A 21,816-nucleotide genomic window follows, 5' to 3' on the forward strand; every position below is an offset into this window, starting at 1 on the left:
GATTTGTTGTAGCAGGCTGTTGAAATTTTGTGCTTCAATAGTTGACATAAAAATGATGATTTAGAAAAATGATTCGTACTGATAGAAATAAATTGCATGGAAATCCACAGAGAGCCAGGAGACATTCTTGCCATGTTGGAGACTACATAGCTCTCTGAGAGGAATTTGTTTATCCACAATTTAGGTATTAGTGCTTATTCCTTTCATCACTAGCATCTTTTGTTGTTGCAGACTCTGTCTTCAGGTGTCTCCTGTTTTAAACCTTCCTAGAAGCCCTGAAATTCCTCATGAGAGCTTTTCTCATTCTTTTCTTTCACTGAAGCAGCCCTCTTTCTTGTTTATGCCTTCTGTCATTACTTCATGGCCACCTGTTCTATAGGAGCATTGATTTATTTAGAGCTATTGGTGATAACCCCTCTGTGATCTGACAGCTTTTCCTGATGCTGTCTTGAAGGTTACCAGGCACTTAAAATGAACAAAGAAACAAAAAATCACACCTACTCCTTTGCTTTACTATTTGTCTTACTACTTTAGTTCTGTAGCTTTTGATACTAAACCCTAAAAATAACAACCTCCTGTCAGATATGTCAGACATTTTTTTTAAAATTTTTGAGTTCCAAATTCTATCCCTCCTTTCTTCCCTCCCTGAAATAGTAAGCAATCAGATAGAGGTCATATGTGTGCAATTATGTAAAATATTTCCATATTAGTCATTTTATGCAAGAAGACTCAAATAAAAGAAAAATGAAAGAAAATGAAAAATAGCATGCTTCAATCTGTATTCAAACAGTATCAGTTCTTTCTCTGGAGGCGGATAGTATGCTTCATCATTAGTCCTTTAGGATTGTCTTGGATTATTGTATTGCTGAGAAGAGCTAAATCATTCAGAGTTCTTCTTTGAACAGTATTGCTGTTACTGTGTATACAGTCCTTCTGGTTCTGTTCACTTCACTATGCATCAGTTCATGTAAGTCTTTCCAGGTTTTTCTGAAATCCTCCTGCTTGTCATTTTTTATAACATAATAATATTCTGTCACAATCATATACCACAGGTTGTTTAGCCATTCCCCAATTGATGGATGTCCCTCCAATCCAATTCTTAGCCAGCACAAAAAGAGCTGCTATAAGTTTTTTTGTACAAATAGGTCCTTTCACCTTTTTTTTTTTTGATGTATTTGGGACATAAACCTAGCAGTAATATTGCTGGATCAAAGTATGCAGTTTTATAGCTCTTTGGGCATAGTTCCAAATGGCTCTCCAGAATGGTTGGATCAGTTCACGACTCTACCAACAGTGTCTTAGTGTCCCAGTTTTTGCACATCCCTTCCAGTATCCAACATTTTCCTTTTTTGCCATGTTATCCAATCTAAGAGGTGTGAGGTGGTACCCCAGGGTTGTTTTAATTTGCATTTTTCTAATCTATAGTGATTTAGAGCATTTTTTTATATGACTATAGATAGCTTTAATTTCTTTGTATGAAAACTGCCTGTTCATATCCTTTGGCCATTTATCAATTGAGGAATAAGTTGTATTTTTATAAATTTAACTCAGTTCTTTATATATTTGAGAAATTAGGGCTTTATCAGAGATACTTGTTGAAAAATTTTTCCCCCAGTTTTCTGCTTTTCTTATAATTTTGGTTGCATTGGTTTTGTTTATGCAAAAAAACTTTCAAATTTTATATAATCAGAATTATCTATGTGACATTTTATAGTGCTCTGTATATTTTCTTTGGTCCTAAATTCTTCTGTTATCCATAAATCTGACAGATAAACTATTCCATGCTTTCTTAACTTGCTTATGATATCACTCTTTATGTGTAAATCATGTATCCATTACTACTCATCCTTTAAATCATCTGTTTAAGTCACCTAAGTGACCTCTTAATAACAATCAACCAATATCTTTTCTTGAACCTTTCCTGATTATTCCTCTCCACTAAGCAATAGATTCCAAAAGTTGGCCTCATGCAGGATTGGAATTGGAATGTCCATTCTAGAAAGAAGTGCAGTCATCATATATGAACATCCAATTTGTCTGGCTTTCTGTGACTTTTTCTATGGAAACCTCAATTATCTATAATTTTGGGTTCTGACATATGCTTCCTAATGAACTCAGTCCTACCATATCATGTTGTTCTTTTCTTATTGTTTATTTTACCTAGATTTGTAATTCCATTGGTTTAAGAAACTCCCTGTACCAGCACAGATCTGCAGATCTGTAATTTATATCCTTACAAAGTTCTTTGGGACAGTGGGAGGTTAAGCAGTTTGCCTTGTATGGGTCAGGGGCAAGATTTGAACCCAGGGTATTCCTGACAGGATTGAGGGGCCGACTCTGTATCCACTATGTCATACTGCCTCTTGTCTTAACACATAGTAACTTTAAACCTCAAAAAAAATTCCTTTTTGGTAACCTCTTTCCCCACCCTGAATTTCTAGAAGGAATCAAGTAACTTTAAACTGGAAGCCTGTAACAAAATTTAAGTTGCTTAAGTGGGGGGGGGGGGGGGGACACAGCAGGGCTCAGGTAGGAGTATTGTAGTATTCTATTTCCATAAAGAGCTAGATGTTTCCTTTTGAGGTCTAACATGTTAGATGGGAGCCTGTAATTCAGTGAATTTGAATGCTGGGATTTCTCAAGTCTCTACTCTCTTCCCTATTTAAGCTTCCTTTTTTTTTTTTTAATCACTAAGCAAGTCAGGCCAGTTCTTTGAGATATAAAGATGCTAAGTTATTGCTCTGTGATAATGTCACAAGACCGATCATGGGATAGAGATAGTATTGAAGGAATTACTGTTGTTTCAATAGCAAGCTTTTAGACTTTTTAAACAAATGCTCCTATGGTCTTGAAAAGTTTTTCTACTTGTAAAGTTTTTTTTTTCCAAAATGGAATGAATTTCTCTTAAATTCACATGTGAATTAATTATTAATTTAGCTTTATCTCCAGAATATTTTTTTAATTTTAAAATACTAACTTCATTTAATTTGGTTTTTTTAACTTGATACACATGTTTTTATAGAATAGATAGGTCTTAACAAATTTAATTCAATTTTTTTTTAAGCACTTACTATGCCTGTTACTATTCTAGGTTTCTTCAAGATAATTACATTCTAAGGGTTTTGGGACCAGGGGATACAACCTGTCACAAGACAGTAAATACAAAACAATGCAAAGTAATTTCAAATGGGAGAGAGTACTAATAAGGGAATGGGAGGGAGTAGACGTAGGCCTTTTGTTGGAGTGGGCACCAGAGCTTTGCTTTCAAGGAAGCTAGAAATTTTATGAGGCTGGTGAGGAGAGAGAAACTATAATAACAAGACCCTTTATGGAGTATATTTCAGGAAAAGTGTAGTTAATTGTTAACAACAACAACAAAAAACGGACATGTCCATTAACTTTGATACTTTTGTACTAATGTTACATTTGACCGGAATTTTGTTGCCTTTCCATGGTGATTTTATTTGGGTTGTTATAGCCTTAGTGTATATTAATCCCCATTAAAAAAATAATAGTAACAGCCTCACTTTCATTTCAGCTATTTAGAGGTAGGTAAGTGATTCAGTGGATAGAGCACTGGGCGTGGAGTCAGGAAGACCTAAGTTCAAATTCAGCCTCAGACACTTACCAGCTGTGTAACCCTGGGCAAATCACTTAGTCTCTATCTTCCTCAGTTTCCTCTACCATAAAATGGGGATAATAACAGCATCCAACCTCAAAGGTTGTTGTGAGGATCAAATAGGATAATAATATTAAAGCCCTTAGCCAATGCCTGGCACATAGTAAACACTATATAAGTGCTTATTCCTTTCCCTTCTTCTTAGATAAAACCCTCAGGACTTGCTCATGAAGTTTAGTGTTAGTAAAGTTACTCTTAAGGATGACTTGTATTTTGAGGCAACTAGGTGGCACAGTGGACAAAACTCTGCACCCGAAATAAGGAAGACCTGAGTTCAAATTTTAGCTTGTTACTGTTCACTCGTGTTCTACTCTTTGTGACCCAATTTGGGTTTTTCTTGGCAAAGATACTGGAGTGGTTTGCCACTTCCTTCTCCAACTCATTTTACAGATGAGGAAACTGAGGCAAACAGGGTTAAAACTTGCCCTGGGTCACATAGCTAATAAGTATCTGAGGCTGGATTTGAGCTCAGATCTTCCTGACTCCAGGCCTGGCATTCTATCCACTGTGCCATCTAACAGATCACTTAACCTCTGTTTGCCTCAGTTTCCTGAACTGTAAAATGGGAATAGTAAAAATAACCCATCTGTCATGGGAATAGTAAAAACAACCCATCTGTCATGGTTGTTGTGAGGCTCAAATGTGATAATATTTGTAAAGCACTTAACACAACAGAGTAGGTGCCATATAAAATGCTTGGTTTTATTATTAATATTTATTAATATTTTTCATTTTATGTATTTTTCAAAGTAGTTTCAAGGACATTTATCTCCTGATCTTCATAACACTGTGAGAGAGGTAACAGAAGGTGGGTTGTGATGAAGAAACCAACAGAATTCAGGTGATTTACTTAAAATATGTAGTTCATAGTGAAAGCCGGGACCCATTTTACAGTAGAAGAAACTGAGGAAGACAGAGACTAAGTGATTTGCTTAGAGTCACACAGCTAGTAAGTGTCTGAGGCTGAATTTGTACTTGGGTCTTCCTGACTCCAAGCCCAGCGCTCTATCCACGGAGTTACCTACCTGCCTCTAGAGAGCTGACTGGAAGTGAAAATGAGGCTGTTATTGTTATTTTTTAATGGGGATTAATATGGTGGGAGCTAAGTCTTTTGACTCCTAGCTTGGTGTTATTACCAGTAGTAATACCAGTGTCTGAAAGCTGCTGGAGATCTTATCAAGGCACGGCTAACCCTCTTCCCTCTGGACTAGGGGCATTGCTGATAACTGACATTCCTGTAATACTTGAGAGTTTGCCAAGGGCCTTTGCTTGTTTCTTCTCATTGGATCCTCACAAATCTCTAAGATATGGTAGATAAGATGATTAGTATACCCTCCTAGTTATTTGAAGAAATCTTATTCTTACCTTGTGATAGACTTTTTTGGAATTTTCTAAAGACAAAATCCTGCTTGCATGTGTCTGCTTAATACAAGAGTTGGTCTGGTTGGCAGTCAGGTACAAACAGGAGGGTACTATAGGGAAGGGCTGTTCACTTCCCCTACAACTTAATGCCATTTTGGTGTACAACATCATAATTGTACAATTACAATATTGCAGTACAAAATGTATATTACAGCAAGACCTTGGTGGAAATGAGGGCAATACACCCTAGGGATTTTATGTACTTTAGGAATATGTGCTGGGGGCTTTTGCTATAGTAACCTTTATTAGTGTAGCAAATGGTCCCTTTGTCAACCAGCATGATGTTTCTTTTAGTTTTGCCACCAGGTGGCAGCAAAGACACGCACAAAAGTATTAATCTAATGGTATGATAGTATAGTCTATAGTGTAATAGTATGAAATAATATAATAGTCAATAGTATAAAACCATGTAATTCTTCTTCATTGAACAGTATGTTCACTAAAAGTATTAGAGGGTGGCAAAATGATATTTTTATGGATTATTGGATATATGGATTTGAGTTAATCAGAGTGAAATTTATATCTTAAAACATAGCCTTAACCTTTTTGGGGGGTCTTAGCCCTGCCTTGTCAGTCTGATTAAGCCTATGGATCTGTTCTCAGAATATTATGTTTAAATATCTAAAATAAAATACATAGGGTAACAAAGGAACACAGTTATACTGAAATAAAGATGTATTTTTTTATTGAAATTCACCAACTCCTGAAAATCTTCACATGGATACAGCTTAGGGATCTGTGAACCCCAAGTTAAATGATCCAGTCATATAGATAATGCTGGTTTTAAAAAAATGTAGCAAATGCTGGAATGCTTTGTGATTATAAAAATGTTCTTTCAGTGATTCCATTTACAAAGCAAATTCTTAAAATTCCTGTTAATGGAAAGGAAGTAGTCATGTGACTGGTACAAAATAGTGACTTATAAAAATTAGATTTATTGTCCTAGTTTTTGTAGAGGATTACATAAATGCATTGAAGAGCTTCCTAATGAAAAGAATCCAATGGCAAATCCTATAAGGTTAAGATTGTTTGTTGCCACAGGAATAAATAGAATTTTTTTTATTTGCAAATTTGTATTTTCTTAGATGTCATTAGAATTTTCACTAATACTTTGAACAGGTCTGTTCTGGAATTCATAATATCTTATGTTTACATAGTACTCCATAGTTTACAAAATACCTTTTTCACAACAATCCAGTGGGAAGTGCAGATATTATTGGCTCCATTTTATAGATAAATAAGCCAGGGCTCGGAGGGATCATAACTGCTTCCTGTTGGTGTGGCTAGTAAGTATCAGACTTGCATCTTGAGCCATCCTCTGATTCCAATTTCAGTTTTCTTTCCATAGACCAACTCTTTCAAACACCAATCTATTGTCAAGTGCTGACCTGTGGCAAATTTTTACTACTAAGTGGTCTTACTTATTAAATTCCATTTATTTTTATTTCCATAATTATAAATTGTTTATAATTATGTACCTATAAAATATATTTATAAATTGTTCATCCATGACAATTATTTAATTATTTCTGCATTCTTTATTAAAATGTATTTATTTGTAATTTTCCATTTATTTTTCCTGGGCTTGTGATTTCAACCAGTATAGGTTGATTCAGGTGAGGAAACTTATTTTAACCAAAGTTTATCTGCAAGTATTCTTTACCTTATAAGCTTAAAGAGTTAATTGTCTGGCGTAGTTAGAGGTTAAGTGATTTGTCCAGGTAGAATAGTCTATGTCAGAAATAGGTGCTCTCTGCACCTTAGTAGTAGTAGCTTTTTATGGTCCAGATCAGTCTTCCTGATTCCAGGCTCAGTGCGCTATCCACTGCACCACCTTGCTGCCCCAGTAGCCATTTAATAAATGTTAAATTGATTCGATCAGTGTACTGCCACAGAGCTCTTTTATTCTTTGGTTAACAAGAAGGAAGATTGAGGTGGCAAAGGAAACATCGTATCCTTTTAAAGTAGTTCTGTTACATGCTTTGCAAACTTTGAAGTACTATGTAAGTATTAGCCTTTATTGTTTTTGAATCTTTTTTTCTGGAAAGGAATTATATATAGCCTTTGCCTTGTCTGTGGGTAATGATTATTTTATAAGCCAAGAAGAAAAAGAATGATGTGGGGATGAAAGACTAGTTCAGATAACTTCTGTCTAGAGGCTCTAGACTCAGGGTCTTATAGAAGTGAATGGTAAAACTAAAAATAAGTAAATTAATTTTTAAAAATGGGAAAATAGGTCAAAAATAGAAAATTCTTCCCTGTGTTCAGAGAGGGAAAGCAAAATGAACTATAAAAAACGGTCTGATTTTTTTTTTTTTTGAAACGAGCAATATAGAAATAGTTACTGTGAGCTCTGTGTGTGTGTGTTTTCTGCCAGTAGTCATAGTTTTCAATCTTTGCTTGGAAACAGAACTCACTGCATCATCTTTTGCCAATAAAGAAATGAAATATAATTTGTAGAATAATTTCCAAAATTGCCTTGGGAATTAGAATATCATTCCCTCTATCCTATAAATAAACAAATAGATGATGATTGTTGCAAAATATTTAAGCCCCTTGAATAAATCACTCATTTCAAAGGAAAAGGGGGTACAGGATCTTTTTTTCTCTTAGAAATGAGTGAAACCTCACTATTTTGAAGATGATTTTAACAGCTCATTTCCATTTGACATTTTATTTATGCACGTGTAAAACTGGAAGGCTTTCCCTTTACTGGACAGCCAACAGTCTTTAGTGGAGCTATTGTAAACTATAGGTACCTAAGCATAATGCTATTTTTAACTTAAATTCTCTTACCCTGTTTAACTTTCATAGTAAGACACGGGATGTAAACAAGCATTGAAAGCAGTAACTACTTTGGTAGGATTGGCTTATTTACATATTATGTAATCTTGGTATTAATTATGGAAGCATTGAACTATTTGCCTCAGCTGCAGAATTCATATTCCAATTTCCCATTACCATAAGTTCTGCATTACTGCCCAGTAATGTCTGTTTTAAGTTCTGTTTAAGCAAAAAAAAAATGTGAAAGAGATGAAGAAAGTTTATAAGAAATGTGTCTGAGTCTTCATAGTTCCAATCTGTCATCTTTAGATTTCTGTTAGGATAGAGGTATAACAAAGAAATTGAACCCACAGTGACCTGAAAATCTTTTACCCATTAGTTTTAAATTCTTTCCTTATAACACAGAAGAATTGAGATGCTAAAAAATAGCAAAATGGACAGAATCAAATTTCATCTCTCTGTCTTGTCCAACCTTAAGTGGTAGAATATATTTATGACTCACAATTTTTTACATGATTCTCCAACAGCCCTATGAGGCAGCACAAGTATTATTATCCCCATTTTAGAGATGAAGAAGCTGAGGCTGAGGGACTAGCCACACGGCTAATAAATGGAAGAGCACTGGCAGCCTTGGAGCCTGTTTTGCTGACTGAATTATTTAAAAAAATTAGTAAAATAGGGCAGGGAAGTGCTGGTCCTGCAGTCAGGAGGAGCTGAGTTAAAATTCAGCCTCAGATACTTACTAGCTGTGTGACCCTGGGAAAGTCACTTAAGTGAGTTTGCCTCACTTTCCTCATCTGTCAAACGCACTAGGGAAGAAAATTGCAAACCACTCAGTATCTTTGCCAAGAAAACCCCAAATAGGATCACAGAGTTCACAAATGGAATGACAAAACAGCACAGAAATAGGGCAATGGAATCCAGCTGTGATAGAAATGAGGCAGGCTGGGAAGAAGAAAACCTGCTTTCCTTGTCATTTGGTCACTATTTGTAAAGTATAGGAATCTCAGTGAATCTGCTGGTAACTGAATGAAATATTAGGGCAGTGGAACAGTAACTAGGAATATTTTTACCTGGGGCAAAATCAGATGGAGAGAGTGTGATCGAGGTCAGATATCTAGTAAATGAAAGAGCTGGTATTTGAACCTGCAGCCTCTGATCCAGTGTTCTTTCTGCTCTACTGTATCGCTTTGTTTGTAGATGTAGAAATTGTGGCTTAGAAAGGTAAAGTCCAAGTCACATATCAAGTAAGTGGTAGAGCCAGGATGATATCTATTTTTAAGTAACTGAAGGGCTGTCATTCATGCATTAAAGGAATTGGATTCATTCTGTTTAATGCAAGAGGATTCATTCTCTCTCCAGAAAGACAGATTTAGGCTTGAAGAAAGGGGTGTGGGAGGGGGACCCTAACAATTAGCTCTGCATAATAAGTTCCATTGTACAGATGTCAAATTTGAGGCACTGCTAGTGGTTGAAGCAGTTGGCAGATGAAATTGCAACCAAAAAAAAAATAGAGAGAGAAGAGGAAAGGGTTCAGATTAGAGCCTGACTTAGAGCACCTGACTTAAGGAATCAGGAAGAGGAACCAATGAACAGGAGAAAAAAAGGGGTAGTTGGAGACAGTAGAGTGAGAGCTGGTAATTTGTAGTCACAGGAAGAAAGGAAAAGATTGTTGAAGAAAAAGAGTTGTTCAACAGTGTTTAATAATACAGGAGAGGTCACTATGAAAGGACTATTGATTTGTTTGGAAAGAAATCATTGGTGATCTTTGAGAAAATAAGTTCAGTAGAGTGGGGGAGGGGACTGAAAGTCAAACTGTTAAATGAATGGTATGGATGTGGAAGCATCAAATAGAAAGAAAGAAGTGGGACAGCCAACTGACATCATAGAATGGTTGAAGAAAATTCTCCCCTATCCCAGGAAAGAGTGTATGTATAAGAAAATAGGAAGGAAATAGTGGAAATTGAGAGTGAAGTTTTGCATATGTGTGTATGTGTGTGTATGAGAGAGAGAGAGTGAGAATGAGAATATATGTATTATAGCTAGGTCCCCAAAAGGTGGAAGAAAATGGAATCAAGGTGGTAGACAGAGAGATTAGATGGGGAGTTGAGTAGGAGAGTGGACTCCATAGATTCCAGAGTTGCTTACAGATCTAGGATTAATGGAAAATTAGCTCTGAGTAATGATTCAGGCATAAAAACCTGCCTGCTGAGATATAGTTCATAGCTAAATTTGCATGTATTAAAAATACTAGTAAAAATAGTTTTGATTCAGGCGAATCTGAAGTAACATTTCTTAACTAGCAGCTGGACTATTTGTGAAATGGAGACCTCCCTGAAAGAGAATTCCCAGCACAGCATGGCCTTTCTACATTTATTTCACTGAATATTTCATATGGCTCACTGTGTCATTTGTTTGATAACTATGATATAATACTTTGAAACTATTACACGAAAAGCTTTTTATTGCTGCAATAAAGCAATATTCTACATAAAATAATTTATTGAATTTATTGACTTGGATTTTTTTCCCCTCATTCTTTCTAATAGCTGGGGAAATACAAAGATCTTTGAATCAACTTGGAACACCTCAAGACTCACCTGAATTGAGGCAACAACTGTAAGTGTTTTTTTTTTCCATAATAACCAAAAAAATCCATATTTTGTGTTATTTGCAATATAGCGTGTTATTTGCAGTATATTGCTCTTTTTTAAAATCGCATCATTCCAAAATTGGTTACAAAGTTTATATTTGGGAAATGTTTTAGGATAAGCAGTCTTAACAAATGATTGTGATACCCAAGGACCTTAGCAGGCCTTTGCTTTTGAAACAGGTGGTTTCAGGCTCTTATAGTAGAACCACGGGCATCTTGGGTCACCTCCAGGGCAAGTTCTCATCTAGTCCTGGAACTGCTTTGAAGAATCATCTAGAAGACTTTTGGTAGGTCCCAGAGAAGTCCATTATGCTTGAAGAGGCTCTATCTATGTAGACTGCTATAGACTTGATGGGGAGAAATTAGATACTGGGAAAGAATCTAAAGGTCAAATGGCAGCACTCAGTGGATAATGCGAGTAAGTGGCTCCTTTCTTCTACCCTCTTCATATCCAAAGAGGGGTAGGGAGTGGCTGGTGGCCATCTCACTAATTATACCCTTAAACATTTCTTGCCACCTTCATACATTTTATTATTGTGATACTACATCACCTTACAACTACATGGGTTTGATCTACCCCAAAATGTTGCTTTTCATACTAGAAGTCACCCAATTTTTAATTAGTTGGAAACATATTAAATGTGAATAATCCCAAGAGAACTTCTGGTTTAATGTTATTAGTGTTTTCAAAAGAGTGAATTATATATAGAACACTATTTCGGATAGATAATGGGGGATTCATTCTGTATATATTCATATACATACTTATTGTCTTCTATATTGACATGTGAGAAAATCAAACATTGATTTTATATTTGATTCCATTCTGTAATTGGTTCTCTATTCTGTAACTAAGCCATGTTTCTTTGTCTCTGAGTTAAGTTCAGAAGTTCATGAGTCCAGAAGTTCAGCTTTCCTCTCTTGAATTGAGTTTTAAAAGTTGTTTTCCTATAAATCTCTTTAACAGAAAGAAAACCATTATCTCTGTACCACTAGCTGCCCTTGACAACTAAAAGAAATCTGTTGTCCTTGAAGGGTACAGTTGGATGCCAAGAAGTCTGGTCTATTATCTCTGCAACACTGGCTGTCCTTCAAGAAAGCGTGGTCTGTTATCTCTAGGACGCCAACCATGCAGGTGGACTCCACCAGTGAGCTTTCCATAACAAGATAGAAGGAAGCATTATTGCTAGCCCTGCATTCCAGACTGCCATCCAGTCATATTGTTTTCCATCATCTATGACACTTCAGACTTTGTAACCAATCATATTGTTTTCCATCTGTGGCTTCCTGTTCTTTGTTGTGTTTTCAAAAACTATATGAAGGCTAGTTAGCCCCATCTTGTGGTCTTGACTTGGAGTCCAAGACCCTTTTATTGTTGACTACTAGTCTTACCAATAAAATGAACATGCTCTGAACTTTATTGCCTCAGTTTACCTTAATTTTTAAACATAACAAATGTAAGGTCCTTATGAGTAGAGATTGTGTCCTTCATTGTAATTTTATTCCCAGTGGGCACATACTAGGCACTTAACAATTACTTATTCATTGATTGATGGATGGGGTCCAAGTCTGGGAGTCAAGATACTTGTCCCTTTTCTTTCTTGATAATTCCCATGGATAAATCACTTCCCTACTCTGGGCCTCAGTTTTTTCATTTGTAAAATGAAATATCTAACCTCTGTGTTCCCTCCCAATTCTAATGTTCCATGATTCTAATAAGATTTTATAGAGTTCAGGTAATTTTAGAAATGATTTTTCAGAGGAATGACAATCTTAAGGAAGTAAATTTGGCATTTCATAGCCAACATTGAGACAAAGAAGTAAAACCTATAAGACAGAGAAAAAGAAGAGGATAAACAGTAGGGCCAAGTGTGACTTGACAATTTGACCGTCACCTGTTTCAACACTATCATCTTAAATATTTAGTAAGAGGTGACTGTGCCAGGGCCCATAATAGGTGCTGGAATCACAATAAAAAAATTAAAATTAAAATAATTCCCATCCAAAAGAAACTTAAACTTTGTTGAGAGAAAACAGAATATATGTTGAAAATTAAATATGAAATATATTCACAATAGACACAAAGGTATTTTGAGGTGGAGGTGGAGACAGCAGAAAAGAAAGAATGTAAAGCAAGTTTGAAGTTTTAGAGGAAATCTTGTGAAAAAAAAGGGGCAGCTAGGTGGCACACTAGATGAAGCATTGGGCCTGGAGTCAGGAAAACTAGAATTCAAATCTAGCGTCTGATACTTATTAGCTGTGTGAGCCTAGGCAAGTCACTTAACTCTGTTTGCCTCAGTTTCCTCATCTGTAAAATGAGCTGGAGAAAGAAATAGCAAAAACTACTCCAATATCTTTCCAAAGAAAACCACAAACAGGGTCACAGAGTTAGACACGACTGAAACAACTGAACAACATGAAAACAGAGTAAAATTTAATGGAAATGATGCATTTTATGGTTAAAACTGTTTCAGTGAAGTTAGTAAGGAACTGCAGTCTTGATGTTTAGAATTGATCTCCAAGGAATCTTTAACAAATTACAGAATTTTGTAGCTTTTAAAAATTGAAAGATGAAGTCAGAATTTAAATCAAGATTAGACTTCACCCCTTCCATTCAATTCATATATGCAAATCTATTGTGTGTAGTTTTAAAGATGGCCAGCCTTTTCATCTTACAGATGAGGGAACTGAGCAAGATCAAATGCTTTGTCCAAGATAACAAAGGGAATAAGTAGCAAAACCAAGATTATGACTAAAGTCTTCCAAATCCAATTATGTCCTACAACTATCACTAGAGAGAGATGGTTTTCTTATAATTTCTCAGTTTTATCAGGAATTTTAATGTGAATAGTGTCTAGAAGTGTGTCAGACACTAAGGATAAAAATTCAATGAATGAAATAGTCCCTACCCATAAAGAACTAACATTCTAATGGGGAAGATAACAATTATATATGAGTATGTACAGAGTAAATTCCCTGTGCTCTATCTCAAATCAGAAAATTCGTGTTGTACATGCAATTAACTGTATTGAAAACACTAATATTAACCCAGCAGCTCTCTTAGGATTACTCACATTGAACATATATTCCAGCTAGTTAAAAATGCTTTCACATCTACTGTCTAAAGCAGTATTTAGGGCTGGATCAGAAAAATTCACCATCTGGTTGTAAGGTGTTGGAGTACCACACAAGTAAAATGTATTCAAGTGACAAGAAATATTTGATTATATGCTTCTTAGACATTGTTTAAGCAATCTTTCATCTTTTTTTTCTTTTTGGGCTTTCTTGGCATGACTAGGAAATGCTAAAAAAAACTTCAGCAAGTTGATTAACATTTTCATGTAGCAATTCATCAATCACCTGTCTTGTGTTTAGTTATGCATGTGACAATGAGTGGAAATCTTTCCCAAGAATTTTTACCCTGGGGCCTTGAAATGTAATCAGAAAGTTTCTAAACTGAAAAAGGAGGAAGGAGAAAACTGTAGGGAGAATTCATTAGTGATTTCTAGAAATTCATAGAAATAAAATTCCAAGAAATTCAATAATTCCATGAACACATTTGTCTGGACACATACGTATCTTGACAGAAAAAATAGGTGAGTTCAGGAAACAGATCATAAGGCCAACAGAGAGGCATGACAGTAAGTGATGGTAGACTTTCAGTTACCTGTAATTCACTGAAACTTTCATTACCAGCAACAGAATAGCTAATAATTACTTGAATTTCCTGAATGATTCTTTTATCCCTCCAAAGATAGAAGATTATCTACTAGGAGTAATTTTATTCTGGGTTTGATTCTCAACAAGGAGGAAATAATTGGTGGGGATGATGTTAATGACAATATAGATGAGGAAAGAGGCCATTTCACTTTAGAATTTGTGCTGGATGAAGAATATATACAGATATAATATTAACAGATATAATATAGTTACATTCACCCTGGATTATGGGAGTTTTTTTTTTCAAAATGTTCAAATAGAGAAAAGGGAGGGACCTTGTGCTGAATTTTTGCCAGGGATGTTAGTTTGGGAAGAATGAGAAACTCTCAAGAATGAGCAAGACACAAAGAAAAGGAAGATGATGAGAGGAGTCAAGCCTATCAAAGGTAGTCTTTACAGATACTATGTCTCTGTAATCATATATAATGATCTCCTGGTTCTGCTCCCCTCACTCAGCATCAGTTCATATAGGTCATTCCAGGTTATAATGAAGTCAATCTGTTCTTCATTTCTTATAGCTCAGTAGCATTCCATTACATTCATATACCACAATCTGTTTAGCCATTCCCCAATTGATGGGCATTCCCTTGATTTCCAGTTCTTTGCCACCACAAAAAGAACTGCTGTAAATATTTTTGTACATATGGATTCCTTTCCCACTAGTATGATCTCTTTGGGATATAGCCTTAGAAGTGGTATTGCTGGGTCAAAAGGGTATGCACGTTTTTATAGCCCTTTGGGCATAATTCCAAATTGCTCTCCAGAATGGCTGGATCAGTTCACAGCTCCACCAACAATGTAACAATGTTCCATTTTGCCCACATCCTTTCCAGCATTTATCATTTTGCTGTTTTGTCATGTTAGCCAGTCTGACAGGAGAGATGTGGTACCTAAGAGTTGTTTTGATTTGCATTTCTCTAATCAATAGTGATCTAGAGCATTTTTTCATATGACTATTGGTATCTTTAATTTCTTCCTCTGAAAACTGCCTGTTCATATCCTTTGACCATTTCTCAATTGGGGAATGACTTGTATTCCTATAAATTAGGCTTCGTTCCCTGTATATTTTGGATATGAGGCCTTTATCAGAGACACTGGTTGTAAAGATTTTCTCCCAATTTTCTGCTTCCCTCCTAATCTTTGTTGCATTGGCTTTTCAATTTACCATAATCAAAATTATCCATTTTGCATTTTGTAATGCTCTCTATCTCTTGTTGAGTCATGAATTCTTTCCTTTCCCATAAATCTGACAGATAAACTGTTCCTTGCTCTCCCAAATTGCTTATAGTATCAGCCTTTATTCCTAAATCATGAACCAATGGCTAATGAACCTCTAGAGAAAATATTAAGTCTTTTTCAAGAATAAGGTAGGCCAGACCAACCCCATTCCCTTGATGAGAGTATTTGTTTTTTTTTTATCTTTTTTTTAAAATTTATTTATTTAACATATTTAGTTTTCAGCATTGATTTTCACAAGAGTTTGAATTACAAATTTTCTCCCCATTTCTACCCTCCCCCCCACTCCAAGATGGCATATATTCTGGTTGCCCTGTTCCCCAGTCAGCCCTCCCTTCTGTCACCCCACTCCCCTCCCATCCCCTTTTCCCTTCCTTTCTTGTAGGGCAAGATAAATTTCTACGCCCCATTGCCTGTGTATCTTATTTTCTAGTTGCATGCAAAAACTTTTTTTTTTTGTTTTTGAACATCTGTTTTTAAAACTTTGAGTTCCAAATTCTCTCCCCTCTTCCCTTCCCACCCACCCTCCCTAAGAAGTCAAGCAATTCAACATAGGCCACATGTGTATCATTATGTATAACCCTTCCACAATACTCATGTTGTGAAAGACTAACTATATTTTGCTACTTCCCAACCCATCCCCCTTTATTGAATTTTCTCCCTTGACCCTGTCCCCTTTCCAGAGTTGATGAGAGTATTTGATTGGAAGATCAGGTGAATGTTAAACTTCAGTAAAGCATTTGATATTATCTCAATCAACAAGGAGGTTCGCTGGGGTCTCAGGTGCCCCTAGCCAATGTTTCAAAAACTACTTTTATACTGTCTTTGTCAAACGAGTCCAGAATTAGGTCTGAGATCAAACTCTGTGGTGGAGAAGTTAACCCTGATTGCCCTACATAAGCACCAAAACTTCCTTGCTTATAATAGTCCTGACTAGTGTTGTTAGAGTGTGTATGTAGGGGGAATGAGTTCTCTCATGCCTCCATAGTTCCACTGTTATCCTGAACCACAATATTAGTCATCATCTTACATTCTTCACAAGGTGATTTTAGTCTTTATCTTTATACCACAGTTAATTTTCTTCCAAAACTGCTTAAATCATCTCTGAATATTTTCTTCATATATATGTGTTTGTGTGTGTGTATTTACATATATATATTTCATAGTTTTTATTAAACTAAATTCTTTTCCTACTCCTTTCAGATGTCAGAATATTCAGCAATGATAGACATATCTACTTTAGCAATTAATAAAACACTTTTTCTGCCCCCATTAGCACTAAACTATTCCAAATGAAAAAGGCAGTATCTTACAGGGAAAGTACCTTGCATTTGGCTGCATTGAGAGGAATAGTATCCAGGTAGGGAAGGGAAGGTGATAGAGACTCTGCTGTGGTCAGATTATATTTGCAGTGTTATGTTCCATTCTGAGTACTACATTTGGGGGGAGGGGGGCGGGGTGGGAATTGATAATTTAAGGCATGGTCTAAATAGCGAATTGTTTCAAGATTATTCCACCTAAGGAGTAATTTAAGGAATGGGACATTCTTTAATTGAAGAATAGAAGAGAGAAAATTAAGATGGGACATGACAGCTTTCTACATGTATTGAAAGAACTGTCATGTGGAAGAGGGTTCTTAGCCTCAGAATGCAGAAGAAGAAACAATTAGGTGATAGAAGTTTGGAGAAAAATATTTTAGTTCTATGTAAAGAAAAACTTAGTAGCAGAGATGTATAAAAGTGGGCTGCCCTGGAGATAGTAGTTTCACTCTCACTGGAGGTTTTTAAACAAAAGCTGGATAGCCACTTCTGAGAAGTAGGAGGCAATGTGGTGTAGTGGATAGATTGTTAGATCTGGTGTCAGGAAGTTGCTGTTGTTGTTGTGTCGTTTCAGTCATGTCTAACTCTTCATGACCCCATTTGGGGTTTTCTTGGCAAAGACACTAGATCAGTTTGTCATTTCCTTCCTAGCTCATTTTACAGATGAGGAAACTAAAGCAAATCAGGTTAAGTGACTTGCCCAGGGTCACACAACTAGTAAGTCTCTGAAGCTGGATTTGAACTCAGGTCTTCCTGACTCCAGGCTCTGCATTCTATCTACTGTGTCACCTAGCTGCCCTAGAGTCAGGAAGCCCTGCATTCAAATCCTTCCTTTGACACTGTCTGTGGGACCATGAACAAGTCATTTAGACTCTTTGAATCTCAGTTTATTCATTTGTTTAATATCAATAGTACAGACTCCCCCAGGTGCATTGAGACAATGTATATAAACTCTAGCAAACTTTAAAATGCCTTAGGTCAGTTATCATCATTCCTACCACCAAGTAACCAGTTATAGCCAACTGGAATACTTCCCTGGCACCATGGACAGCTGCTAAGGCCTTAAACATATTGAAAAGTTACTGGGCACTCATGAGTTTGAATTTTCTAGTATCATTATGGTTTCCATTTGAGCCAGTCTAACTCAAATAATTTAGTCTTTAGAAATGCAGGAAAGTTGTAACATTGAGTCCATGAGTACCATAATGATTTCCATTAGAACTGCTGTCCAATTCCAATTAATTTAGCCTTTAGAAATTCAGTATACTTCCTGCATGTTTTCATTCTGGCAAATTGAACTGTGAGGTCCAAGATTTAGGAACTATTCGCCAGCTACAAGAAAAACTCCCAGGAACGGTCCAAAGGTTACTTAAATGTGCATTTTTAACAACCAATCTCCAGTTCCATGTGCTCTTTTTCCGAATTCTCATCTCCTTACAAGTTATATTTTACTTTTATCAATGCCTACATGCAGATAACATTAATGCAGTCTTTGTTACTAGCAAATATTACACAAATAAAATGGAAACTTAGACAATTCCTCTGAAAATCATGTAGGAAAAAGAAAATTGAACAGTGAGTCATGAGGCCTAGCTTTAGTCCAGGTTTTTGTTACTAACAAGATGCTTGTACTCAGGTCAGTCACTTGTCTTATCCGACCCCTAGTTCCTTCATCTGTAAAGTGGCAGAGCTGGTCTAGGTGAACTCGGAGGTCCCTGCCACCTCTGGTGTTCTATGATCCTCAGGTGACTAATTAGTTTTTATTTCCACCTTGCAGTGATTAATAACCTTAAGCAGAATAGCCGCTCAGTAATTATCATATAGTAGATTTCGTAGTATGTTTTTCTGCAGTCTTTTAGGGCCATCTTTAAACAATTCTTCTGTAGAAGAATTAATTGGAGTTGGTTTGGGCACAGTTGTTGACTTAAATGTATTCCTGGACTCTTTGGCTATAATAATTTTGTTTTCTCACTAGGCAACAGAAGCAACAGTATACAAACCAACTTGCCAAAGAAACAGATAAGTACATAAAAGAGTTTGGATCTCTGCCCACCACCCCAAGTGAACAGGTATTAAGCTTTTAGTCATATTGGTAATATGTTTACGATAAAATAAATTATTAAATTGTGTTGTGATGTATTTTAATCGTACATTGGCCACCAAGTTTTTTAAGGTTGTTGCAGGTTAGTTCACAGAGAAAAAAAAAATTTCTAAGCAGTAGCCCTAATCCATAATTAACCATAGGCATGATGCTTCCTCTCCTGATTCTCCAAACACTTTGTTATTCAAGCGCTACAGATTAGGGTATTCTTTAATTTTTTTTTCTATATTGTTTTGTCTGTATAATGTGGAATTTGGAAGGTGTCACCATGATAAGTTATTGAGTGTGTGCATCTTTAGGAAAAAGGTGCTTAAACCATTTTGTAATAGTCGAGAAATTAACAACTAGCTTTTGCATAGAAAATTTAAGTTTGCAGAGTTTTTACAAGTCATCTCATTTGATCCTCACAATAAATCTGTGAGGTAGATGCAATTATTATTCTCATTTTCCAGAGGAGGAAACTGAGACCTCAGAGGTTAAGTAAGTTACCCAGGAACAAACAGCTAGTAAGTGTCTAAGGCAAAATTGGAACTCAGATCTTCCTGATTCCAAGTCCAGAACTCTATCCACTGGGCTGCCTAAGGAGCAGGAAGGGAATAAACATTTATAGAGTGCCTACTGTGTGCCAGACACTGTGCTAAGCATTTATGTAAATATTATTTCATTGGATCCTTGAAACAATCTTGCTGTTATTATCCCTGTTTTACAGTTGAGGAAACTGAGGCAAATGAAGTTAAATGACTTATGCACAGTCATGTGATAGTAAGTGTCTGAGGCCAGATTTGAACTTAAATCTTCCTGATTGCAGGCCCAGCACTCTGTCCAGTGTTACACCTAGCTGCATAGTAAGCATTGGTAAGAAATCCAGCAACCTGGAAATGCATAGCACTTGGGGATGCTAATAAAAAACCATTCATTCATTTCTTCATTCAATAGTTAAATTCTTACTACGTGCAAAGTAATATAGTAGGTGCTGGGGATATTTCAAAGCTAAACAATGACTTCATGCTCTTCAGAATTACTTTGTCTTTTGCCAATGGAAAGTTGCTTCATTAGGTGACTAAATATGAACATGGAAAAAGTGAAAAATGAAACAAAACAAGATGTTAGCACATCTTGTAGACTGGACAGCTTAATTCTAGCAAACCTATTTCTCTTTTCTGCAGCGTCAAAGGAAAATACAGAAAGATCGCCTAGTTGCTGAGTTCACAACTTCACTAACAAACTTCCAAAAGGTCCAAAGACAAGCTGCGGAAAAAGAGAAAGATTTTGTTGCCAGAGTAAGAGCCAGTTCCAGAGTCTCTGGAGTAAGTATCTGAAAATTCATGGTTAGAATAAAAGTACCATGATCCTTTTGAAGGATTACTTAGTGTATATATCAATTCTTAGTCATTTTGTGTTTGACAGAAAATTCATTTGTTCAGAAAATGTTTATTGAGTACCTACCATGTGCAAAGTGAAGATTTTGGTGAATCTATTCTTTGCAAGTTGTTAAATTCTGAAGGATGTGGCCTAAGTATATCCTGAAAGTAGAAGCCTTTCATCTTCCTTTATTTTTTCTTCTTCCCTACCTAATTATAGAATCAAGAGAATAGAATGCATTTTATAATTACTATGTCTGTTCCTGTGTCAGTATGTTTTGGAATTCTTCAAATAGCCTGTCCTTCATGGAGCACCTCCTTCTTGGAAATGGTCCAACCCAAAACTTGAATTTCACAGTGGAATTTTCTGCATGTAACTAATGATGCTAATATTTGCCTCTCTGGTTATGTGATTTATTATTCTTTGAGGTTTTGTATACAGGAATTTTGACTTTATTGTCTTCTTCTGAGTGTATGTTTTGCTCTCTCTTGTCACCATAGTAACTTTCTATGAACAGAATTTTTTTCTGTTTGCTCATTTTCCAGCCTATTTCTTGACTTTAACTCTATACTAAAGTGGGGCTCTGCTTCCCAAGTGGAAGAGGCACTGTCCTGAGCTTCAGGTTTTTTGTGCAGGAGTTTGCAGAGGTCATTCTATGGGGACCTGTAAGTTTTTGGCTCTTCCAAGGTGGTTTGATCTAGGGAGAGGTGTTTTTGCTACACTCCTGTACTGTGCACTGATTTGTTTTGCGTGGGGTTTTCAACCTTGGAACTGTGACCAGGGTCCCTGCTCCCTTGGGGCTGCAAACTCTGCTGTGCTAGTACTCCTCCTCGAACTGGAACTCAGACCCAGGACTGCAACCCAGATCCAAGTATAGGCAATGCAACAGAGTCCTCCTGCCCCTGGTGCCAGCAAAGGGACTCCTGTAAATCTCCCTCTGACCTATTATCTGATCCCCTTACCATCTGTTGGCTGAGAATTCTGGAAACTGCCACTGCTGCCACTGATTCAGTCACCATGAAACCTGCTCCCGTTTTGCTTGGGCCCAGTCTGCACTGGCATGGCCTGCTCTGAACGACATTCCCACTCTCACCCTGGTGCAACAGACATTTTCTGCCAACCTTCTAAGTTGTCTTGGACCAGAAGATTGTTTCATTCTGTCTTTCTGTGGGTTCCGTCACTCTTGTGTGATTATGATGAAAAGTTTTCAAGTAAATTGGGTAAAGACGTTATATAGATACAAATAAAATTAATATAATCATGAGGAATGTTTTTGATAGATTGGGAATCCAAAATAAAACCACAAAAACCACAAACTTTTCAGAGTTAATCTGATTTTAAATTGCGTTAGAAAAGGAATAGAAGTGATTTTATCAATGATGATAACGGTTCCAAGGAAGTACTCTATATTTAGCAGATTAGTATTTCTCATTTGTTCTATGTAGCATATGTTATGAATACATTACTAAGTTAAGCCTTTTGTGTTTCTTTTAATAGAATGGTGAATTTAAAACAAATTCTGGTTTATAACAGTCTATAT

The 21,816-nt window shown here is 36.2% G+C and overlaps 1 protein-coding gene across 1 annotated transcript in view; it reads left to right on the plus strand.

Moving 5' to 3' along the window:
* Positions 1 to 21,816, plus strand: part of STX7 (syntaxin 7) — a 58,280-nt gene that overhangs the window by 25,178 nt on the left and 11,286 nt on the right. The window contains exons 3-5 of the mRNA XM_036768573.1: positions 10,435 to 10,504; positions 18,789 to 18,882; positions 20,081 to 20,221. Coding sequence (XP_036624468.1) covers positions 10,435 to 10,504; positions 18,789 to 18,882; positions 20,081 to 20,221 — 305 coding nt within the window. The remainder of the gene's footprint in view (positions 1 to 10,434; positions 10,505 to 18,788; positions 18,883 to 20,080; positions 20,222 to 21,816) is intronic.

The sequence above is a fragment of the Trichosurus vulpecula genome, chromosome 7 (assembly GCF_011100635.1).
Source record: "Trichosurus vulpecula isolate mTriVul1 chromosome 7, mTriVul1.pri, whole genome shotgun sequence".
Classification (NCBI taxonomy): domain Eukaryota; kingdom Metazoa; phylum Chordata; class Mammalia; order Diprotodontia; family Phalangeridae; genus Trichosurus; species Trichosurus vulpecula.